The 25,961-nt window shown below is 45.4% G+C and overlaps 1 protein-coding gene across 3 annotated transcripts in view; it reads left to right on the top strand.

Annotated features, from left to right (window-relative positions):
* Nucleotides 1-25,961, top strand: part of EIF4G1 (eukaryotic translation initiation factor 4 gamma 1) — a 1,004,595-nt gene that overhangs the window by 156,773 nt on the left and 821,861 nt on the right. For all 3 annotated transcript variants that reach the window (XM_086944451.1, XM_086944450.1, XM_086944449.1), the window contains exon 3: nucleotides 15,534-15,642. In XM_086944451.1, the coding sequence (XP_086800577.1) occupies nucleotides 15,568-15,642 (75 nt within the window). In that variant the 5' untranslated portion in view covers nucleotides 15,534-15,567. The remainder of the gene's footprint in view (nucleotides 1-15,533; nucleotides 15,643-25,961) is intronic.

Below are 25,961 nucleotides of genomic sequence, written 5' to 3'. Positions count from 1 at the left end.
TTGTCTCCACATCCTTCTTGGAAATACAATCAGGGGTTTCAAAGAGCTCGACCCGCCTTAGGCTTAGAAAACTCATCTTTAAATATTTCAGCCATGTTATAGCCAATTAATTATCCATGGAGAGACAATCTTTTAAAATCATATGCGTCAAGGGAATATCAGGATTACACCATAATTTCAGCCAACAGGACAGTGGGCGCAGTGAGAAAATATCACTGACATACTAGACCCCTAGTTATTCATGAACAGCTACATTGGACGTACCATGCGGGAGACACAGTAGACGTTTTAAAAACATTCTCCACTATCTGGAGTTGCTCTCCCCTGATATACCCCCAAATTTCGCTACCAAATGTTGCTATAGCCACTGATTTAGCATTCTGTAATTGCAACATTGCACCAGTTGGCTTATTCCACAATTTAGATGAGAAATTCAAAATTGAAGCGTTCACCCTTGGAACATCCCCTTTCTTTTTTAGAACATGCGGGCCACAGTTTAATTTGTTATCAAAAAGGACTCCGAGATAGGAGAATGTGCTGGATATGGGAATTATTGCACCGCCCACATTAAATTGGATGTTCCGTCTTTGCGGTTTGCCTACTTGCATGATATAAGGTTTAGAGTTATTTATTGTGTCTCTATCTGTCATAAAGGACTTAAAGGCAGTTAAAAGAGCTTGTAGGCCTTTTTCGGTCCTTGATACAAGGCCCGCATTGTCCGCGTATAATAGGACCGGAGTACGCCGACGTCCAACTCTGGGGCAGTCAGCCCCCACCTCCTGTAAAACGCTATCTAGATCATTGATATAAAAATTAAACAAAAAGGCAGCCAAAATGCATTCTTGTCGGACTCCCCTTTAATATTAAAATCCTTAGTCACTCTCAGATCCTGAGAATCTTACATTTGCTCTGGTGTATCTATGCAAGTCTTCTAGGAAGTTCACAAAGCCAGCATCAACCCCCTTTGCCCTCATGGACCGCAACAGCTTCTGCCTGTTTACACAGTCAAAAGCGGAGGACCGGTCCATGAAGGCAAGATGAATGGTCCCCTTACATGCCACAGTATATTTACTTAATATTAAGAAAAGGTTCAGGTGTTGAGTAGTCGTAGAGCGTCCCCTACAGAAACCATACTGGGAGACAGACATGATGTTATTGTCTTCTACCCAAGTAATGAGTCTCTGCAGGAGAACCCTTCCCAGAACTTTCACCATAGAGTAAGAGTGATATGGGTCTATAGCAGTGCTTGCTGCTTTTATCCACCTTTTTAAAAACCGGTACATTAGTGGAGTTTGGGACAGATCTCAAACTATCATCCTCTTCCAGGGGGCAGTCATACATATGCTCAAAATGAGCCTTCCAATCCTCCTTAGCTATATGACATTCAAGACCATCACCAGACTCCTGGACAAGAAATGTTTTTTTTTTAATATACCCCAGAACTTGGAGCTATTCTTGAGGGTTTCAGGATCTAATAACTCGTTCCATGCCTCATTCCTTAAGGTCTGCATACGTTTAGCTAATGCTTGTTTGTAATCCCTACGGCAAAGTATTACATCTGCTTGCACTCTGGGGTTAGAGGATAAGGCTACCCTTAGACTACGTGCCGTTTTTGAGCAGTGCTCATCGAACCATTTAGCGCCCACGTTAGACTGTTTCTTAACTGGTGCAGATAACAATTCCGTGAACCTATCTGAGATAATCTGGAAAGCTGCTAACACCTTAGTGTTGCACCTCCAGTAGGCAGATGCTAATTTCTGCTGCACACAGATTGAATATCATTGTAAAACCACTCCGGGGTGACTTAAGTCCATCTGAGTCTGCGCTTCCCATCTGTTGTACTTATTAGTTCCTGGTTAGTGTTTAGTCCTATTTTTGTGATCCAGGGACCTGTTAAGTACAGTGAAAGGGGATTATGATCACTCAATTCGTTCTGCTCAATTAAAAAGGAGTCCACAAACGGCTGCATAGGAGACGAAATGAGCATGAAATCAATAAATGTCCCCTTCCCGTGACCATTGAAAGTGGGTTGCTCAAATATAGTGTAAGGGTCTGTCCGAGCCATAGTGGGTGTCAAATCAAAATCGTTAATCAGATCATTAAGAACTCCCCCATGATCGAGTGCTCAAAATGAAATCCATGGATTCGAGAGCAGCTTAAGTCCGAGAGACATGCGGATAGGGGATTGCCACAAGGATGTATATTAAATCACCCATGACCATGAGATTGTGTAGGCTATGACTCAGACTTATTTATAAAAACATTCAGAGCAACTAAATAACTATGATCAGATCCAAAAGTAACTGAATTATAAAAATTTACCGGACCTGCCGTATAGTTCCCTTTTGTTAAAGTTAAAGCAAGGATACCCGGGTTAGATGTATTGACTCTACATACTTTACATGCCAGGGCTACAGAAATATAAATAACCAAACCCCCCTTAGCTCTTCCCCTGGTAGAAACGGCTGCTGGAACAAAATGTGCCGTATATCTTTCCAAATGTAGATTGCATTCAACCAACCAGGTTTCTTGCAGACAGATTATCAGAAATTGCTTAATATAAGCAATCCAGCTAGGGTTCTCTAACTTCACAGCTAAACCTGCAATGTTCCAGGAGATAAGATTGTTTAATCTTCCCCAAACTGTTTCGGCCATTACAGCACGTGTGGCGTCCACCCTCCTGCTACCCAAGTCATCGGACTCTTCATGTCAATCGCAGGATTCTAGGCCAGACAGGATTTCAAACCGGTTATGAACCGGAAGTCTGTGTCCGCTAGTGATTGAGTTGCTATGTGTATTTTGAAATAACTGAGGGGGAGCATGATCGAGGAAGGCTCTCACCCTGGTCCAGTCTCCTATCCGCCAGTTTGCCTGCCGATTAGATCGGGGTGGAGGCATATCCGTGATTGTGGTGGTACCTCCCAGTCTCCGGTTATCTTTTCTTCCTTGGTAAAGCTTTTTGTGGGACATACAAAGTAAAACGACATCATCAATCTCCTTGAAAGCATGAGCTACATAGGACACTCCAATCTCATCCATACCCAACTGTGCAGGTCACATGCTAGACCCCATATTCTCCTCCAGCAACCGCGGCCCTTAAAGCCACATCACCGACCTCACGTGGACCGACCACTTAATCAACCATTTCAATGAACAGATATCTTGTTTTTTGTTCTCACAAGCAGTTTTTGAAAGTTTTATTACGTATGACTAAAATGTATTAATGTGTTGAGAATTAGCCCACAGGATTCTATGGTTGTTTTTATATGCAACCTCTGGTTACCTGGGCTTTTGCATCCAACCCCACCACATCCATGGAAAAAGGTGTCAAACTTTAACACATAGGTCATGAACTGCGCCACCGTCCTTGCCCCATCAAAGACTGCAATCACTGAAGGTTCTCAAAACAGGCCAGCTGTTACACCGAAGAACTTCGAGCGGCTAAGCGCATCTGCAAACAGTGTGAAAAAAGGTGGCGCACCAGCAAGGACACCACCAACAGGACCTCCTTAAAGACATCCCTAAATTTCTACTACCAGCTACTGAGAAAGAAGAGCTGCCCTAGCTGCTGTCATCGACTCCAGCCACAGCAAGAAACTCTTGAACATGGTCTGGGAGTTCTCAAACTGCTCAGCCACTGAACAGTATCACCCCTTCACAGGAGCTCGGCGACAACCTCTGCAATTTCTTCCAGAAGATCTCCATCGGCAAAGCCTTCAAGCCAAAGTCTACTGACCTACTCGACCTACACAACCACACCACAACCAGCTCAGACCATCTGACCATTTTGAACACACTCAGCACCCAGGACACTGTTGCCTTCATGAACTCCATCCACTCAGATGCACCCATTGACCCTTGACCACACCACATATTTAACTTTGGATGCGACAATCAGCCACAAACTCGCCTCCCTACTCAACACCTCGATAACCACAGCCACATTCCCAGAAGACTGGAGAAATACCGAGATCAAACCCCTACTGGAGAAGCAACCAGCCAACCCCAGTGAACTCTAGAACTACTATCCATCTCCTTGCTCCCCTTCCTGGTCAAGGTACTGGAGAAAACTAACAAATCAACTGCACACATCTTGAGAATTTATCTTTTCATCTCCTCTCAGTCCATATTCCACAGCAGTTGCAGCACTAAGGCTACCCTGATCCCAGCCACAGACTGCATCCAAGACCTCCTTGACCAATGATTGATGACGATTTTGATACTCCTAGACCTCAGCAGCATTTAACACCGTATCCTAGCACATGCTGATCACCAGGCTACACAACATCGGCCTCCAGGGTACCTTTCTTAAATGGATCACCTCATTTCTCACTGGGAGAACTCCAAGTCAACCTACCTTAGTTCACCTTGGAACACAGGGAAATCTGTGGTGTCCCCTATGGTTAATCACTCGAGCCCCACCATTTTCAACACCTACATGACACTCCTGGCCATCATAGCCAGCTCCCACAAGCTCAACATCATATCACATATGCAGACGACACAACTAGTTCTCTCCCTCTCCAAGGACACCACTGCCACCAGAACCAGATTCCACAGGTGCATGACGAGTGCCGCCAACTGGATGAAAGACCGCTGCCTCCAGCTCAACACTGACAAAATGGAAGTACTGATCTTAGACAACTCCACACCCAGAACGATTCTTGATGGTTTCCGCGACCAAGTCCAACACCCACCCCATCTGACCACGTCCGGAACCTCTGCATCATCGTCAACAGTAAGCCGACCATGAAGTCCCAGATCAACAGTCTCCACTGCCTGCTTCTTCGCTCTGCATGCTTCAAAAGTTCAAGTGGCTCCCCATGAAAATCAGACGTACAGCCAGAGAAGCCCCTATCACTAGCAGACTACTACAGCAATGCTCTACTCTGGGATCACTACACATCTCCAGAGGCTACAGTCCATTCAGAACACTGCAGCTAGACTTATATACTTATATACATATAGCGCAACACTCGCTCAATGTATACATTTAGATCTATTGATCGGGAAGTATACCCAGGCCAAACCAGGTTCACTTTATCTCTGCTTTGCAGATCAAAGCAGTGCTTTTGATCTGGTGGACCATTCCATCTTATGGCCAACCCTGTTACAGCATGGGGCACCGGAGGGTATAATCATTTTTTTGGCCAGGCTTTATAAAAAATTGCAAACAAGCGTGTGCTACGGCGTCAAAGGAGTGTACCCCTAAATTCAGCGTTAATAGTGGTATTAGAAAAGGCTGTCCTTGCCCCCTTGCTTTTTACCTTATTTATAAATTAAATTGATGTAGTTTTAAAAACTATTAATGCTGATGCCCCCCAGGTTAATGGGGACATAGTGCCTGTGTTATTATACGCAGACTATGCCGTGCTACTATCGAGAACCCCCTTTGACTTGCAACGTTTGACAGATTCTCTGTTTTTATCAAGGACAAGAAACTGGTTATCAACAAAGAGAAAATGCATACCATGACCTGTGGGGCCAAAAAAAAGTTGCATACTGCATTTTTTATAGATGGCCAAAAAGTGCAACATGTAGACAAAGTTTGTTATTTAGGAATAACCTTTTCAAAAGATAGAAATGGTCTAATGAATTTACTAATGTTAGCAATAAGGTAACTAAAAGTGCTCAGTGTTTTTAGATTTGCGGCTAAGATCGGAGACAGACTTATCAGGGATATGCTTCAGATCGATCAAGCCAGATGTGTCAATTGCATTATATGGGGCAAGAGTCTGGGGACATTGCTGTGATTATAGTTTGCAGACGGAGGAAAATTCTTTCCTCAAAGCTTTTGTTTACCTACTTCCGCCCCAACTGCGCTGATCCTTAGAGAACTGGGGATTAACTACCTGATATATTTGTTATCCCTAAGGCCTCTTATGGTTTGGCGATCCATCTGATTAAAGGAGGAGACCGCTTTTAATAGATCTGTTATAGAGGACTGTCTCGCCTTAAATAATTATTTTAAAATCCCCTGGCTAAAATATGTTGTCGACTGTTTTCTGGAAATCTTTGACATAAACATAATGCCGATCGATGTGCTGCTGCCGCAATATCTAAAAGTGAGCTGAAGTCAACATTCTTAGTGCACAGAATGAGGAGGTGGTCATTAAAGACTGGGGTATTGTCTTCCACTCTGTTTTACAATAGCCATATAGTTAATGAAGGTTACCCCCTATATCTAGGTATGGTGACCAGGCCATCCCATAGATTTGTACTTATTAAACTTAGGTTCGGGCTGGCACACCATCTGGTGGCATCCCCCACCTTAAAAATTATCCGACCAGACCCTGTCCATGTTATGGTCTATCTAAGCAGAGCACCTTGCACTTTTTGTTGGTATGTAAAGTTTACAAGAGTTTTCGTATTGCCTACTTAAAACCTTTGTTTATCAAGTACGGTTCACAGACTATTAATGATGCAATGAAATTAATTTTTAACATGCAATCTGCAGATGTATGCTTATCCAGTATTTGGGTGTATTTCATAGATTCACATGCCTGAATCATTTCCTGTCGTCGAGACGGGAGCCTCCGGTATATATAAAAAAGTAATGTCTTATAGACCTACATAGAAAAGAATAGGCCCAAGAGTCCCACCTTAGTGGCCTATCTATGTCCTTTTGTAAAGAGGACCAAAGTAAAGAAGCCAAATAATCAGCTACCACCTCCTTCTAGAACCTTCCTGTCAGGAGACTAGGTCTCTCAGATTTTCTACCCCACGTTGTGCTAGGGAGTCTCCACCTGAGTTCTCCTCAGGATTTTCTTCTTTTTCTCCAAAAAACGAATTTACCTAACTTATTACATTATGGCTGATGCCCAGAAAAAGGTTCTCTTCAGAGCCTGTTCCTCGTTTGGAAAGAAAAGGCTCCATGTAGAGGACAAGCATGAAACCTGCTTGTATTGCCTCTACCCTCACCATCTACCCAAGGACTGTAAAATATGTAGGACCTTCTCAAATAAGACCCTTAAAGACCGAGAAGGACGCCTGCTGCTCTGGCTGGACAGGCTAAAGAAGAGGACAGACTTGGAGTCAGAAGAAAGTGAGAGTATCTCTGGTACTTCACAATTTTCCTTGAAGAGGCCAAGGGTTACTTCCCCTAGCCCCTCAGACAACCCTCCTAAGAAGACTCTCAAGAAGTCCTCAGAGGGCAAAACCTCAGTGTCTGGCAAGGATCTTCCTGTCCCCAGGAAGCCACCGCTGACCTTGACGACAGCGTTGATTATCTCTTCAGCGCAAAAAACTGCTTCAATGTCAACGACGACCGTGTCGACGTCGACAGCATCGTTGGCCTCCTCATAGACGACAAAGAAGACTCCTTCATCGACGGAGAGTATGCCAGTGTCGTCAACCATTCCATTTTCACCATCAACGAAGATCTTGACGACTAAGTCAGTCGTCGACGATTGTGCCGTCGACGAAGATCATCCTGTCGACTAAGTACACGTCGACGAGAATTCCGTCGACAGGGACACCGTCGACGACTGGGAAAATAGTCTACGAAGGTAATGTCGACGAAGACGCCGTTGACTAAGTCGTCGACGACCCCTGGAAATGCATCATCGTCGTCGGCTCCAACAGGGAAATGGAAAGAGTCTGTGTTGCTATCTCAAGCCATGGATACCTTGCCGCCACAGACAGCCCATATCGGCATCAAAAGCTCGAGGAAACCAATTACGCCAGACCTGACGTCACCCAGTAAGGTGCAAGAGCTGCCTCCATCCTGCCTGTTTCAAGGTGAAGAGTCGGAGGAAGAGTTGTACACACAAGCCCATCAGACCTTGTGGTCAAGTACCAAAGAACGGATGAGGAAATGGAGGAGGTGAAACATGTGGAACATACAGTCCACACTCAAGTCCGCACACAAGTTACAACGATGGTGTGCCTACCAGCGGCCATTGTATCAGACCTGCAATTCTTAATCCGAGACTATAAACAGCGGTTTCTGGAAAAACCCACTACGCCTGTACCTATATCTGTACACGCACCCACTCCGTTGGCCCGACACAAGCCGCCACCACTGACGCTTAGTGGGGAACAAGAGCCAGTGCAAGAAATTCAATAGTCTGATGACAAAGAAGGGGACCAGGAAGAGGGCGAGGTCCGTGGAGACGAGTCTGACCCAGACGTAGATCAAGACTATGTTGCTCCTTCTCCGGCCTCCCCGGAACCACAGTCCTCAATCTCCACCCGCTGACATCAGCGGATTCCATAATCTTGTAGAGCGCGCAGCCAAACGATTCCACATGGCTATGGAGTCTCAGGAAACAGAGTGCTTCCTGTACGACTTCAAGGAACCAGCTAAAAAGACAACCAAGTCAATTCCCATCATTGACTTTATATGGAAGCAAGGGAAATTACTGATGCAAACACGCTTCAATCCCAGTAGTGGTACCCAGGCTTGAAAAGAAATACAAGCCGACTTCATCAGCGCCAGCATGCCTCACAGGTCACCCCAAGGCAGAATCTGTGGTAACCCAGGCGGCACAGAAAAATTCACGTAACCCAGCATAGCCTCTGTCAACACCACCTGACAAGGAAGGCAGAAAACTGGATACTATTGGCAAGCGTTTTTCCACCACGTCGGCCATGACAGAAAAGGTGGCAATTCCATCGCACTTCTGGGCCGCTACAATCGGCAACTCTGGGCAGATATTGCACCTTGCCTATCTCACCTGCCAGAGGAAGTTAAGGAGGAAGCTCAATCGCTCCTCTTGGTAGGCAGACATCTGCCTCTGAGCTCATTGACTGCGCAATGGATGTCGCCATGACCGGTTTCATGCAACTGGCAGGTGCTGCTGTACTCAGAAGACCAGGCTGGCTCAAAGCCCCTCCTTTCCGCCAGGAGATGCAGACGAATATTATTGATATGCCTTATCACGGCCAACATCTCTTCGGGGAAAAGATTTGAGGCCTTAAAAACTATCAAAAAAGACAAGGACACTGCCAAAGCCCTTGGAACACTGCAATTCCGGAACCAGTCCTTTAGTGGAAACAAAAGTAGAGGACAATCTTCTTATAGAGGCACATACCAGAACAGGTCCTCCTATTCATACAGCCAAAACAGAACGCAATACCAACCGTGACAACAGCAGCAAGGGCGTCAGACTTCCTACGGCAAGTCTAATTACAGAGGGAAGAACCAGAAAAAACCTGCTCGCAACCGCCAATGACTTGTGTCAATGGCCAGTCCATCCACCATCGAAACTCACACACTTCCTCGAATTGGAGATTGATGACAGATGCGTGGGTGCTCCAGCTCTTTCAATTCGGACATTCCCTGGAATTTGTCACGATCCCCCCGACAACACCACCTCGCAAACGGTCCCACAGGCCCCTACGATTGCTTCTGCAGGAAATCTCTTCCATGCTACAGATGGGAGCGATAGAGAGTTCCACCAACCCACAAAGGAAAAGGTTTTTATTCCCACTTCTTCCTCATCCACAAGAAAGGGAAAAAGTGGAGACCAATCCTGGACCTCGGGGCACTCAACGTGTTCCTAAGGAAACAATTGTTCCGTATGGTGACTCTCCAGGAGATCCTGGGACTATTGGAGGAAGGGGACTATATGACGTCCTTAGACCTGCAGGACGCTTACTACCATGTTCCTATCCTCAAAGGGCACAGGAAATACCTCAGATTTGCTGTAGCGGGCAGCATTACCAATTTTGTGTCCTCCCGTTTGGCCTCAAATCTGCCCCACGGATATTTACCAAATGCCTCTCACCTGTGGCGGCTTTCCTTCGTCAACAAGGACACCAAGTCTTCCCTTACCTGGACGACTGGCTGGTGAAGGCACCATCCGCGACCGGCGCAGCCAAATCCTCCAGCGTCTGTCTGGATATTTTCCAGCGTCTAGGTTTGACCCTCAACCGCGAGAAGTCTGCACTGGAGCCCAACAAGGTCATTACATTTCTTGGGGCGACATTAGACACGGAACGTGTCAAGGCTTTGCCTTTTCAGGAAAGGAAAGTCAAACTCATCTCCCTGGCCACGTCAGTGGCATCAAGGAAGACTTTACTGGTCCGCACCTTCAAGTCCCTCCTCGGCATGATGTCCTCATGTATCATGCTCATACCCCACTGCCGCCTCAAGATGCGCCCACTCCAGGAGGAGTTGACAAACCAATGGACACAAAGTACAGGATCATTCGAGGACCGCATACGAGTCACTTGAAACATGGTCAACCACTTACAGTGGTGGAGATCGTTCAAACACCTGTCACCGGGTCTGCCGTTCCTGCTTCCCGCAGAGCCACATGTGATAACGGACGCATCCCTAGAAGGCTGGGGAGCGGTCCTCCAAGAACTCCAGATCAATGGCAAGTGGACAGAACAGGAAACCCAGCTCCACATCAACCTATTTGAGTTAAGAGCGATCTTCCTAGCTCTACAAGCCTTCCTGCCATGCATTCAAAACTCCCCAGTGCTCGTCAGAACAGACAACACCACGACTATGCACTACCTAAACAAGCAGGGGGGGACGCGATCGCTCTCTATCTCGCGAATCGCAAAGGGTCTGGAACTGGCTTGTGGAACACGGGATAACGCTGAAAGCAGAGTACGTTCCGGGCAAGGACAACGTCTTCGCGGATGCTCTGAGCAGATGGGGATCTCCATCCCACGAATGGGAACTAGACATGGAAGTGCTGGGACACCTCTTCGCGGAATGGGGAACTCCGCGCATAGACCTCTTTGCCACGAGAAACTACGCCAAATGCCCAAGCTTCGCAAGCAGGCATCACCAACCAAGAACCCTCGGAAATGCTTTTTCCATCGCATGGTGCCACATCTTTGCATACGCCTTTCCGCCATTTCCACTGATACCCAGGGTTCTCAGGAAGATTAAGTCTGAGCCCTGCACTCTGATTCTGATCGCCCCATTCTGGCAGAGGCAGCACTGGTTCACGGACATTCACCGCCTCTCTGCCCAGCCACCTATTCGCCTGCGTTAACATCCAGCTCTGCTCACAATGTCCCAAGGACAGGTACACCACCCAAATCTGAGCTCTCTAAAATTGTCAGCTTGGCTCCTGAGTACCGGGAATTCTGTCACATAAACATCCTGTAGGAGTGCAGAGACGTCCTTGCAAAGGCTAGAGCGGACAGCACTAATAAAACTTACTCATTAAAATGGAAACGTTTTTGCTCCTGGTGTGTGGCCGAAGGCCTGCACCCTTTCCACATCACTCCACAACAGCTGCTACCATACTTACTACATCTGGCACAATCGGGCCTTGCACACGCATCCATTAAAGTGCATCTGGCGGCGATCTCAAGATTCACCAGGACCCCTAAGGGTCCATCCCTGTGGCAGACAGACTTATAAAGCAGTTCCTTAAAGGTCTATACAGATCCTTCCCACGACCAAGACTGATCCCTCCGTCGTGGCACCTCAATGTGGTCCTTCGCCAATTAATGAAGCACCCCTTTGCACCCATCCATAGGGCAGACATCAAATTTATCTCATGGAAAACGGCCCTCCTCCTGCTAGAAGGGTCAGCAAGTTGCAGGCTCTCTCAATTCAAGATCCTTTCATTCAGTTCAGAGGACAGAGTGATCTTACGAACGAAATCCTCGGTTTATTCCGAAAGTGGTCCTCCGGTCATTCTTTCCAAATCCTACCACTGTAGCTGAGAGAACTCTACATTCGTTGGATCTGAAGAGATGTCTTAAATTCTACATTGACAAGACAAAACACTTCCGAAAATCATCTCAACTCTTTGTTGCCTTTAGTAGACCACGGGAAGGCATGCCCCTATCAAAACAAAGCATTTCAAGGTGGATTTCCTCGGCGATCACCTTTTGCCATGACAAGGCCGGACGACCTTTGGACGCAAGTCAAAGCTCATTCGACAAGAGCCATGTCCACATCTGCGGCACTGTTTGCTGGAGTGCCAGTATTGGACATCTGCAGAGCGGCGACCTGGAAGTCACTGCATACCTTCACCAGACACTGTCTGGCCACTGAGCTGATGAAGGATGCAGCAGTGGGCCAAGCAGTTCTTCGCCATCTATTCCAGTGAGGTGAGCCTTCCGACATCCCTCGATCCTTTACTGGTATGCACATTCTTTTACTAATATTTACATGACAATGTATTTTGGTGGTTTACAGTCGTGTGATATGTATTATCTACAGACTCGTATATGTTCCATCAAAAATGTGCAAAATATATTGCTTGCTACTCTGATTCAGGCATGTGAATCTATGAAAGACACCTAAATACTGGATAAGAAATGCATACGTACCTGTAACTGCAGTTATCCAGTTTTGGTGTCTTTCATAGCATCACATGCACCCTCCCGCCTCCCCTGGAAGGACTCTCCTATCTCTCTAACAAGTTTACGCCTACCTAGCTGGTGCGTACGAAAATCTGAGACCTAGGCTTCTGACAAGGTTCTAGAAGGAGGTGGTAGCTGATTGGTTGGCTTCTTTACTTTGGTCCTTTTTACAAAAGGACGTGGATAGGCCACTAAGGTGGGATCCTTAGTCCTATTCTTTTCTATCTATGTCTATAGGACATTACTTTTTTATATACCGGAGGCTTCCGTCTCGACGACTGGGAATGATTCAGGCATGTGAATCTATGAAAGACACCAATACTGGATAACTGCAGTTACAGGTAAGTAACGCATTTCTTTTTTACTACTAAATTTTTAAACCAATCCTTTAATGCCAGGAAAAGTATGTTTAAACTTTATGTAAGTATTTTGTTAAATTCTGCAATATCTGTTATCCTATGTATCGCTCATGTGCTTTTATGGTCATTTTAATATGCACTGAATAAAGCTTTATGAATTGAATTGAGCGCAACACTCATCCCAAGGGATAATAAGGCGCTAGTAGCAAACAAGGCATGACTGCTGATAGGGAGATACAGGGGAGTATTAGTATTTAGGGAATAAATGAGTTTTTAGTTTTTTTTCGGAACGCCAGGTAGCTAGGAGTGAGCCATATGTCCAGGGGAAGCTCATTCCATTTCCTAGCTGCCAGATATGAGAGCGCCCTCCAGTCATCAACTTCTTGATACGCTTTGTTCTGGTTAATGCTTGATGTAGTGACCGTAGGCTCCTTGTGGGGACATAAAACTCAGTTTTCTCCTGGAGTATCTTAGGGCCGCTTAAATAGTGTGCTCTATGTGCATGACTGAGCAATTTAAATACTGCTCTTTGACGCATGGGTAGGCAATGCAGGTTTTTCATGCACATTGATGCAGAGCTTGATTTGTTTTTATCGCATACCAGTTTGACTGCGGCATTTTGAAGCACTTGAAGCCGCGTGAAAAGGTACTCTGGCATGCCCACGAATAAGGCGTTTCCGTAATCAAGCTGACTCATGAGCAGGACTTGCATAACTGTTCTTCTGCAATCCAAAGGGATCCAGGGGAAAAGCCTAGATAGCAGTTTCAAGGTCGCGAAACCCTTACCACAAAGGGCCTGCACATGGTCTTTCATGGATAGGGTATCATCAATAAGAATCCCCAGATTTCTTGCGCATTGCTTAGCGATAGGAGAAGCGCAGAGTGTTCGCGGCCACCGTGTGGGGTCCCAAATAAACTTGGCACCTCCAAAGAGCAGGATTTCAGATTTCCCTGCGTTCAGTTTCAAACAATGCTCATGAATCTACTGTTCCATCTCTGAAAGACAGTTATGAAGATTTATTTTCGTAACTTCCAGTCTCCTTAACCTCCCCTGATGGACCTACATCTTCTGTCACCTCAAGGAACTCACTGGCTCCCAGTACAGAAGAGGTGCCAATTGAAGCTACTGACCCACGCATACAAGGCCCTGCACAACCTAGGACCGGCATACATCAACCAGAGACTGAGTTTCTATCTACAAGCCAGGCAGCAATGTTTCTCCTAAATGCCCACACTTCCCTCATTAAAAGATATGAGCAGAGGATGCTACTTCTACCTTGCATTTAGTTCGGAACAGCCTCCCTCTCCAGCTCTGTACCTCATCTCTACATGCATTCAGAAAAGCACTTCAGTTCCGTCTCTTCGAGTGAGTCTCACGAGAGGCTCTTGCAAGTCCTGAGTGGGCACTCTGATTGGCTGGCTACTAGAATGTTGGAAATGAAATGCATGCTGTTACCATTTATTGTGGAAATTAAGTAAAGCTATGTAAGGGGGCAGCCGAAAGGCATGCCCCCCCTTTAGAGGAGGTTTTTAAGGAATAAGTAATCTGAAGATGATATATGTATATTGTTTTTAACCAATTTTTACAATCCTGTGGGGCTCTCGTGGGATTGTGAGTAGTAAAAGGGAGTAGATGAGTTCTCGATGCACACTGTTAGCAGGAAAGCATATTTTGGTCCTTGGATTTTTACAGGAAATGTGTAAGGGATGAGTACTGTGGTGGTAAGGTGATTTTTTTTTTTCTACGTAATGTTTTGAGCTTGCGAGACACAGGATTGTAAAAGAAGTGGGTGATATTTGAATACATTCTGCTATGCACACTTGTTTATGTATGAAAGTCTTACTAGAGAAGGATTGACTCTTCTGTGTCGGTCTACTTTAATGTCCAAACACTACGCGAGATGACAAACTTTTCTTAGGGTGGTTCACCGCCTTGTTGACCACTCATTGATGCTGATAACAATATTCTGCTACTGCAATTGGTGATCCTTCTATTGGGGAACTATTCAGGATACAGTGATACATTGACACATGTTAAGTTTTCAGCTTCTCTTTCTGCTATTGAGTCCTCAACCCTAAAACCGACTCCTACGATCCTGACTCTCCAGTTATGGTGCAGCCTTTAAATCTCAGTGCCTAGAGCAAGTTGATGCTGTACTGTGCACCAGACCATCCAGAGATTGTGTACTTTTTAGAGTGGGTTTAACAGATTTGCCTGCACTGTCCTCGTATGGTGTTTAAGTCATTCATGGAATAATTCAAAAGTATTTAATGTTTTCATTACGATTCAGTCACTGGTGTTAGTACTATAAAGTGTGAAGATGTTCATCATGAGCATGAACGGGTTGCTGCGCTGTTTCGCCTACATGGTCCTCCTTTTTAAGCACTCTAAAGTTGCTCAGGCATTGCCTAATTTTAGACTGCTGTTCACATGCTTGCGCGTGGGATAGCATCCTTTAATACAGACTGCTAATCGGGGCACACTGAACAAAGTGGTTTTACTGCACTACGCATGTAGTTTTGTTTGAGAAGAAAGCCTGAAGTTAATGAGGGCATTATAGGGTCCTCTGAAATTAAATAAAACAGACATGCTTTTAAGGTCACATGTCTCCAATGGATGTTGCGGAAAGTCCCCTTTCCGGTTCAGTTGAGTAGACCTCTTGTTACATACTTTAAACTTTAGGCACCCAGTCACTTGTCCATGTGCATAGATTACTTTTTTGAAGGCCATCCTAATTGCTTTGACTGTCAGTGGGTGGATGAGCAAGAAGTGAAATAAAGCGGTTTCCTCAATGTCCTCATCCCCACTCCTTTTCACTGTAAACTGAATTGAAGCTTTTCCTCGGTGTAGCAACTGTTTTATTGTTTTCCTGCGTCTCTTGTCCACAGGTAGTAAGGGGATCCTTATGCAGCACCACATGAGATGAACAAAGCACCACAGCCCATAGGAGGACCCCCAACAATCCCGCACCCCGCCCCTTCTCCCGGACTTTCACAGGTAACCCATGCTCGTTTTTGTCATTTATATGCATCTTGCTTCCTCAGTGGCATGAGACGGCCTTCTGCTGTCCAGTTGCCATGTTGCAAGGATATTTACTGCACGTGGGCCCTTGTCTCGTGTAATATGCACTTGCCATTCATGACTCTTACCACAGCAAAAGACCATTACAGACTTGGCCAGGGACAAGGTGCACCAACAGTCACCGGCCGACTGATGCCTGGTGCAGTGGCTGCTGGTAACTGATGAGCTTTGTGTGAGGGTTGGTGGTGTGCATGGCAGAAGCTCCGTGATTAGTGGTTCTCCACAGGCGGGCTATAAGGGACCTCCATTGGCGTGCCTTGGTGAGGAGTGTACTAGCTCTGTTTTGAGCTCCATACCTGCTCAGCAGACTTGATGAGCCTGCTGCTGGGGGACACACGTGCTCCCTTTGGCTGCTGTCTATGCTGCTCGGGAACGGGAGGGATTGGGACCCTTTTCTACATCTAAAGCCCAAGAAATATTGAAGGACGTGTATTTGCACATTTGATCTCTGGCTCGCACCAGGCCTTGCCTGTGGACTAATTGAAGTGTGCTACTGCCATAATTAGCTTTGAAGCTCTACATACTGAGGGATTCATTAGGCCTCCGGCTAATCCCAGTGCCGGAATATTGCAGGGCAATTTGTCACAGGTGTTTAACTTCAGTCATGTTGGTCTTGATGGATTGGAATATCCCATTTTCTTTCCCCGCCACCCTCTCTCGCTTTTTACCACTGAAATGGGCTGCAATAGAATATGCCACAGGAGAGTGCTGGATAGCCTGGTGAAAGGAAACCGCACCCCTGAACTGGGCGGCTTGCTGGTGGAGGGTGCTTCCCACATCCTGTTGAGGGACCTGGCCTTTGGGGAGGTCCATGCCTATGATTTGTGCTGACCCATAGGTCAAATAGAAAAGCAAACCAGTCCAAACGAAAGGCTGCCTGAGCATTGTAGGGGCCTGGCTCTGATCTTTCACTTAATCTATTCCTAAGATAAGTGCGTATGAAAGTGTCCCTGCCAGTGGTGCTGTTGATGGACTACTGCAGAGGGGGGTCCACAGAATTACTTTTTTAGAAAAGATATGCCAAATACCACATCTGACCTATGCCGGGACACAGCATCCAGGAATCTACAGCAGACCAGATGGATCAATATGCAGCAAGAACAAAGGGGAGGCATGGTCACCGAGGAGAGTGAGGAAGCATAGGTATCAATGATAGCTGCTGATCCAAAAGGGGCTCTGATCCTGGCTGCCATCTAATAGACCAGACAACCAGTGGGGTTCTCAGAACGAGCAAATAGCTCCACACCAGAAGGCTTTCTGGGGCGTTGGATTATGGGTGCACTAAAACCCAAGGGCTTGTCTGCATGTTTTGTTGGGGAAAGAAACCGTAGAACCATGGGAACTCCACCACATGGTGCCCCTCCCAAGGCCATCATAGCCTGGATCTTCAACAACCAATATTCTTCTACATGTCAGACAAGACTGTGATGATTACCACATTTGGCCATTCTTGGACTGCCTAAACACCTGAAGTATATGCTCCTAATTCCAGCAAAGCAAAGGGTGATTCGTGATAGATGGTCTCAATTCTTAACTAGCCTAGAAGGGGCTTGGGACTGGATGGTGGAGCCATTATGACCTCACAAATACCCATCAGCCCCTCCCAAGTAGGCAGGGGTCCGGCATAGGCAGACCTGAAGCCATTCGAGTATAGGTCTTGTACAGGGGTTGTGTGATCTTACACTTTTTCTGGGTTCCTGATCTTCGGGTGGTGTGTAAAAGGGCTGTTGCAAGAGCTGTCTTTAAAGCACGGAGTTTAACCCACCCTTGGGAATGCTTGGCTGCCTCTATTGGAGTGTTATTTAGAAATGAGTTGGGAGTGCTGGGGTGAGCGGTTCTCATGGGTGGTGCCTGGTCTAAGATTTCTGGTCGGGAGCCGCACGCTTACATTTCATGCTAGGGTTACTAGGAGATGGTTGTAAAAGGAATGAGTCGTGCTATATCCCTTGGGTTTTACAGAATGGGATAGGAAGTATTGGGGAAGCAGGAAGACCTTGGTGGTTGCATTAAGTTTTGGTTGAGGTTGTATAAGTGAAATAACAAATGCAATATAATGTAAGTCAATCATGCAAGGTTTGGAGTATCTTCTCTCCGGGAAATTGGTAAAACTATAAGATGGTCACATGGTATATTTGAGGTCTTAACTTTTTTGTAAAAATGTAGACCACTCCTATTTACAAAAAAGATTTAGAATGGCCTTTCTAGAAGCAGCTCTTCTAACGGATACTTTAATTTGTGTTATGTTGTGCTTCTGTTCTTCAGGGCTGGATAGGCAATATTGACAAAGTGAAACAGTCAGTCAGGCACTGATGGTCGATGCCAGATTCCCCCGCCCCCTGTAAAATAGCTGTGTAGCTATACGTGGGTCGTACACTAATTGCAAAAAAGTCGGCAAACCCTTCTGTACTTTGAGGGGGGAGGTGTCTATCTTTTTGGTTGCATTGCACTAAAAAAACACTGTAAATGCTAAACAGCCTTTTCAATAGTAACAAAGCGTCTCACTAACAAAAAACGCTGCAACGGTTTAAATGCCTTTTCAAATGCATCTTTGTTTCAGCAGGGCACCCATACAGGCAGTTGTCGCATTGGGCAAACTCTGCAATTCATGCGTTTCGCTTGTTTTAAATATACATTTACCAGCTACAGTATCTTAAATGAGGAAAGTACTTCCGAATCAACTGAGCTAATGCTCTAATACTGCAGTGTTTACTTCACTAGCATTCTGTTTATGATGTATGTATCTTATGTAGATTTTTCACCTTTTGGATATACTTCAGGTACTTGACTGAATCTCGCCAACATTGCAAAGTGACACTCAGTGGCCTCTGCATAGACCCTTTCTGCCCCAGAAAGTGAAGTGTTTCTGGTCAGTGCCAAGAGGGACACATGCAGCATTCTCTATCAGTTAAGTTCCTTACCAGGGAACACGCTTCTGACAGCTCCTCGCTCAAACACAAAATGCTCAATTGAAAGAAATGAAGATCTTCCTCGAGTAAAAAGTCCTGCTTCCAGCATCATTCTCTCATATTTTGCTCTTTGTTTGATTGAATTCAAACATTAAAAAAGGTGAAGTTGGCATTTTAGCTCCTCAGCAGACCCTGCACATGTCGAAGCCGTCCAGCTACCCATGCTGAATATTTTTATTTTATTTATTTTAGGACTGGTCACTTACCCTTTGGGCCATAGGCTTAATCCTATGAGTTTGATTACTTGGACAGCTCAGACCCTGATACTGTACCTCCTAGTGTCTGTGCAGCATCCAAATCTATCAAGACCATCAATCTGTGCCCCCTATGTTGGGTGTCTTCCTCAGAGCCCTCTTTCAGCTAATGCTTTGAAGCCCTCAAAAAAGTCTTCTGACTTAGTCAGAAAATGTAGTAAAGATCTGTTTTGATGAGCCCTTGGCGCAGAAACTTCTCCGGTCCCAGAGGCTTGCCTGGTTGAAATATGTTTTCGAGTCCAACTCTGATGCGCACATCCTGCCTGATGGATGTTGTGCCCAGATAGAGGATGACGACTTTGAGAATGATAACCTCCCTCATTACAGCGCTGATTCTGACCTTAATTTGAGTTTACTAAATAAGTGCTTTGGCCACCTCTAAAAGGGGCTAGCCCGTTAACATCTGGCCATCCTCCAGAGTAAGTTTCTTCGTTCACTTTGCGCCTGCGCCTGCACCTGAACCAATGCCACTGCATGCCCCTCTTCCTGCTACCCCTCCTCTGGGTGTGAGCCCTGCTCCTGTACTCTACACAGCCCCCCCCTCTGTGGCTGTGCACCCGCCCCTGTACGTGACACCACTGCTCACCCCTCTGCACCCCCCCCTGCAGCTGCAGACCCCGCCCAAGTATGCTGCACCACTGCACTACCCCACTACCCCTGTGTGCCCCTTTCCGCCATGAACTATAGTAATGCTGAACAGCAGCCATGCTGGTGTAAAACATGGCTAAAGCACATTGGTAAAGCAAATTGCTCTTGCATAGGCGAGACAAACTAGCATTGGCAAAACTGATATGTTATTGATAGTGACTTAATTCTGTAATGTTGGTGAACTTTAGGCCCTCATAGTTTGTCCACCATTCATGTACTCTACCTGGGTAGGTTGGGTTTTCACACCTGCCCTTTTCTCCATGGCTCTTACAAGAAGTAGCCCAGGAGTTTATCTGCAGTATGGCCAAGCTGTCAGCGGTGTAAACCTTTACAGCATATTTCTCCATCAACCATGGCCCCCTGTGACTTGTACTTTATCATGGTAGTTACATGACTTTCTTGGTTAATCTGCACTACCCAAACCCGATAGTATTTGGTGACTCATTTATGCATAAGGTGTGGCATTTTGGGACTCATTTATGCATAAGGTGTGGCATTGATGCAGGATACTTTCCTTCAGTAATCGCTGCTTCCTGCAAATTCCTCATCGCCCACCTTCTTCCACTCATCCGTTATTGCTGCCATTAATAAAATTGCATGGTGTGCAAAAACACCTGTTGTAGGTGTCTCTTTTGTTGATACTAGCTCTCTTCCTCTCTGCACACCTTAATTGTGCATGGAGAAATTGTCAAACCGATGCCAGCTTGCCGGTTATCTTAAATAATCCGTTGCGTCCAGGGCAGCTACAATGCCTGTTGAGGCTGTCGCCACTTGGAAGTCTTACAAGATTCCTAACTAAAGCCATACAAACTTGGTGCCGGGGTTTCGTTTTCAGAGCTACGTAGTCCCTGTAGCTTGGATTTTGGTACTCACGATCAAAACGGTCACTTTAGAATCAAATCTGTCCCCCATAACACTTCTGAAACATTCTCATAAGAATGACAGACCATAGATCTTTTTAACCCCTTCCATGCTCATGAAGGAACGGTTCCGTCATGAGCGTCGGTTGGCCTGTGCTTATGACGGAACCGTTCCGTCATGGTTCCATTGGTTCTTTAGAACCTTCAGCACCGCAGCGGAATTCGCGTAGCGCTGAAGGGGTTAAATACTTTATGTAAATATTAAAGTCCAGATACAGAATATGCCATCTGTGAATTATAGCATATAAATCATAAGTAAAGGAACTCGGGACAGTCAAGATAAAATCCGGCATAGTCTCCTAAGAAATGGGTAGGCGCTCTCAACTCTTGTGCACTCTTATATAGGGATGTAGACAACATGTTTCGCACGTCCAGTGGGAACACATGATTAAGTTTTAACAATTGGGGAAACAGTCTGAAACATTTCTACATAGAATACATTCTGTGATTATTTTTTTTCCCACCAATACATTATGGTTCGATAGTTCTCACATTCTTGTTTCTAAAGCTCAAATGATGGAAAAGTGACTTACCTTTGGTAATGGTGTATTGGGTAGAGACCTAGTCTAGCTGCAGATTCCTTAACTTTTGAATTTTTTCCCCAGGCATCAGACTGGATCCTGAAATTTTTTAGGCACTTTGCGCGCCTGTTGACGGCATCGCACAGCTCCTTGATGGCATAGACTCGGATTGTGATGTTCGTCGAGCCATATAAGTCTCTCTGCGTGGATTTCTTCTGTGAAACCTTCTGCGCCGGAACGCGGCACCACTATAGAAACTGGCTGTATAAACTGTGCCAAAATGAACAAAAATCTTCTAATCAATAATTAAAAAGTAGCAATAAATGGTATGTCCATACGAGGCAAGGACTTTAAGGACAAGACAAAAAATCACCGAAGCACAAGCTACTTGAAACCCTGCGCACTGGTGTATAAACTAGCCTTGCAGAAAAAACCTCTACCAGATACTCATGAATGGTCTGCTATGGTAATTCTAGAACAAAACCTAGGAGGCAAGACTACGTGGTTTGTCAACCACTTCACGAAACTATCACTGGAGTATAAAACCTGTACTGAAACGGAGAATAACCCGTACATCCTATGTCGTTTGCAGAGCGGGAGGATGGGCACGTCGTTAAGGAATGTGCTGCTAGCCTGTGTCTCTAGCAGATAAATCGTTACTGCAGGTAAGTAACATTTCCATCTGATAGACATCTAGCCGTAGATTAATTAACTTTTGAGTTAAATGCCATAGCTTTACCCAACCAGGAGGTAGGACTGCAAACCAATCCTACAAAAGTTCAGAAAGAACTAGTTGGTTGAATTAGCCACAGACAAGACATACATAGGAATTAGATGAGAGCATGGCTCCTTAAAACAATTGTCATTACTGACAGTGAAAATAACCCACCCTGCAGGCACAGAAAGCCAAAGCCTCAAGGGAAACCACTGAAGGGAGAATAAAGAGTTCTTCCATTAAACGACTACATGGTTTGCCCATCAGTAGGGCTAATGAGGATCACTCCAAGAAGGAAGGGGAAAAAACCTACCACCCCAAAAACAGGTAATTGGCAGCACTTCCTGACCTAACCTTTTAAACGCATGAGCTCTCAAAAGAAGAACAAAAAAAGTGTAGTTGTAAGGGACAGTCAATCCACATAGATGGATACACCCGTTATCCTATCGGAGGTAGCATGACACATCTGCAGGAATAAAAATACCCTAATGCCGTACAATGGAATGTATCCAAAGTAAATGCGTTGCATCGATTGAAGAATACACACATGAAAAAACAGAGGGGGGGGAAAAACACTCCAAAAGGAGGCAACTAAAAGCTGTGTACCATCCTATCTTAAGGGATTCAATTTTCTGAAATAAGACACAAAATTATCAAAAGAAAACAGTGATCCAAGAAACTGAAGTCCCAGTAAAATGTCAGGTCCTGTAACGGAGACCCACGCTTAGTGAAAAGAAAAGGTGAAAAAGCCTACAGCAAGTGCTTTTGCAAGCAGCACACAAAAACCATAGATCCAAATCTTTTGAATGAGAATTACCTTAACCTGGTCAACCAAAAAACCTACCTACAGGTAGGAAAAAAAACACATTTAGAGCTTCAAAGAAAAACTGTTTGACAGCAAAAACAATGTAAGAATTTGAGGCCTGCAAGAGCAGGGATACCACATCTGGTGATGTGAACTGCATTTTCGTATGCTTTTTGCAGTGTTTGAGCCAAATTACAAACCAAAAGGAGCCTTATGCACAGGAACATCTCACTTGAAATACAGCAAAAGCTGAAAGAATGGAAAAGGGGCTAATGGTGTGAGCCACTCCCAGACTGTCCCTAAACCTATGCAGAGTATCATCTGCATGGGCACCAAACGAATGACCACTGTCAAACTGCATGTCCATTAAAGCTGATTGGTTGCCCCTGAAAATCCAGTCTTACGAAGCCAAACTAACTGGTGTAACGCCATAAAAGACACCATAGGTTGACCAATCAAATCAGTGGTGTCCTTTCCACACCTAATGATTAACCTAGCCGCCTGTTGCCATCCGAAATCTACTGACCCAGATCGTGCCCATTAGCACCCCCCCCTTCCCCCAGTAAATCATATGCCTCTCAAAAGGGTAGCCTAGGCTAAATCCATGACTGATCCGGATGAAGAACATCAAATAAGGGGGGGGGGGGGTTGGAGGCAGTCAAATGTAGATCAGCCACCCATTTTAACGTATTGGCCAAGGAAGAGCTGGCTTTCGAGACCAGTCCAAGAGGAGATAGAAGGCGAGATGATTCTAACCTGCTTGCTTCGTCCAACACCGAAATCCAGCTATCCATCATAGGAGGATCTTTGGGCACTGGTTGCACAAAAAGAACCCCTTCATTTCCGTCCACAAACTGTTTGTTCTGTAAACTGCCAATTGACGAGGTCACTGCCACTTTAACCTCTGGATGAGAAAGGGGAAGGTTGTTGGATGTCGGCTATACTGATAACAATGAGTTGAGGGGATGTTGATGCCTCAAACTTCGGCGCGGTCATGCATCGACTGCGATTCGGAGCCTATTGGTGCCAGTGAAACATCCAGTTGGAACAGATGTCGCTCCGGAGTTGGTCGGCACCGGCGTGAACCCAAAAGGGCTGTGCACCGGCATCACTGTATCTAAGGGCTTCACTGCAGCTGAGCCCATCAGTGAGGACGTAGTTTTTGCAACCATCACCTCTTTGGGGCCCGGAGATGCTCATGGGGAAAATGCAAACCCAAATATATGAAGAGCATCATAATACAAAAAAGGCAGGGAAGCAATGGAGCGACTCGTGCGCTGAGTCCTCAGCACGAGGTCGTGAGTAGTTGCATGAAACCGCAGTAGTTTTATAGAAGCCCCAGATCGCTTATGACTTACTGTGGGATGTTGACGGGGACTTTTATTGCATTCCCTGGATGGTGATCAACGCCTACAAGGATGGACTCTGAAGCTGCTCTGTTGTCTAACCGCAGTCTAACGCCGTTTAGAAGAACTGGAAATCTTCGGCAACTGCGTAGTCAGGATCTTCATTTGTTGCTTCTGCAACGCCGCTGGTTTTAACTAATGACATGCTTTGCACTCTTAGGCATTGTGGTGCTTGCCCAAGCACCACATGCATATGGAATGAGGATCCGTACCAGACATCGGAGTATAAGATCCACAGGATTTAAACCGAGAAGGCATAAAAAGCTGGCACACTGTTTCAGGCTAAAATCGTCACAGAAGGTCAAACAATTGCTTGAGATGCTCATCTCTGGATCCGTAGTACAGTGTGGAAAAGAAGAAAAACTTCTGCGCGCAGGTTGGGACTTATACAGCTCTACTGGCGGCACAACTGGAGTCTGCATCACAAAGCCGTACAACACCGCCCGCGCGCAGAGGTAGTGCTGAAAAATTTCTGGATCCAGTTGACTCCTGGGGAAAATTCAAAAGTTAAGGGTTCTGCGGCCATGTCTATCGGATACAATGTTAGCAGAACTAGGTGAGCAAAATATGTCTATGGGTTTTAGTACATTCAGGGAACTTGCTTTGAGAACTTGTTCTGACTTGTATCAAACCGTTAAAGTGTATTTTAGAAACCAACAATATCACGTGACATAGCATGACTTTTAATAGAGATGGAAAACTATGTAGACTAGGTACTGTATTAGTAGTAACTCAAATATAGGGGGGTTTTATTAACAGAAAATAGTACACACAGTATCTTAGTACCCCACAGGTGCTACACCATTTCTCCTGTTTGGTTACCAGTCTACCTTGTTCATACTACAGTGTGCCGTTTGCTTTTTCACCCAGGATCATTTACTTGATATATTCAGATTCCTAGCTGGGGTTAGTTGCTTTTATTTTGGTGCATTTTCATAATTGTCAGTTTAGTTTTGGAAAAAAGGCTTTAATTACCTATGAAGTCTGTGCTTCAACCTTCAGTTTCTCCATTTTTTTTAAAAAGAAGCATGGTGTGGCCCATTATTTGGAGTTATGAACCCTTAAGGGTTTATATTTTGCTTCAACTAGTTTGTATAGTTTTCTTTAGCATGAATTGTAATTGTTAATCACAACGTCCTGTGGTCTAAGGTCCAGTCTACATAGTACCAATGCATACTAGGTAATGGGTCGGAGATCAACAATGCTTAGTTTGTACCCATTGTATCTGTTCCTCATGTACACTCTGGTACTCTGGATGAAGGTACTCACATTTTTCCCAGGGGATAGCCAAAAAGTTTGGACTGTGATGTCACATAAGGCCGCTTTTGGGTGTGTGTGTGTGTGTGTGTGTGTGTGTGTGTGGGGGGGGGGGGGGAAGGACTTTGGCTAACTATATTGCGTAATGTGAAATCTAAGATGAATCCCGGCTTCCTCACTTAACCTAATTGAGTGATCCTAGGCAAAAGTTATTTTACTTTCCCTCCTTCATTATCACATATGAGGTTATCTGTAATTTTCTAACAGGACAATTTTTCTAGTCCAATAAAATGCCATCTTTATTTGACCGATGCCCAGCCTGTGGCAGAAAGGCAGCCAAATCAGACCCCCGTGATGTGGGTTTAACTACCTGCCAGCCACATCCTAGACAGATGTCGACACCGCATGAATTTTTCCAGGTGTATCATGAGCAACAGGAAGAAGATATGCCTTCATTGAGCATAAGTACAATGCAGACAGCAAGAGGCACAGCCTGAAGGTGGGATGTCCACGAGCAAGGAGAGGGCCAGTCTTCTACCAGGGGGCTCTCACCTTCCTCTGACGACTCATGAAGAGGTGGATCCAAAAAGAGGAAATACTTAAACATTGTTCCAGGTTGACGTCTAGGATATTAAGACAAGGTGTGGTGCCTACATGTTCGACGTAGCAAAGGAGACTACATTAGACGTTCAGTGATGGGTTAACATCTAGGTACTCCATGACACTGAGAATCAGGAGACACT

This window comes from Lissotriton vulgaris, chromosome 11 (assembly GCF_964263255.1).
Source record: "Lissotriton vulgaris chromosome 11, aLisVul1.2, whole genome shotgun sequence".
NCBI lineage: Eukaryota > Metazoa > Chordata > Amphibia > Caudata > Salamandridae > Lissotriton > Lissotriton vulgaris.
The sequence above is the reverse complement of the archived record's forward strand: the minus strand, read 5'-3'. Positions and strand labels throughout refer to the sequence as shown.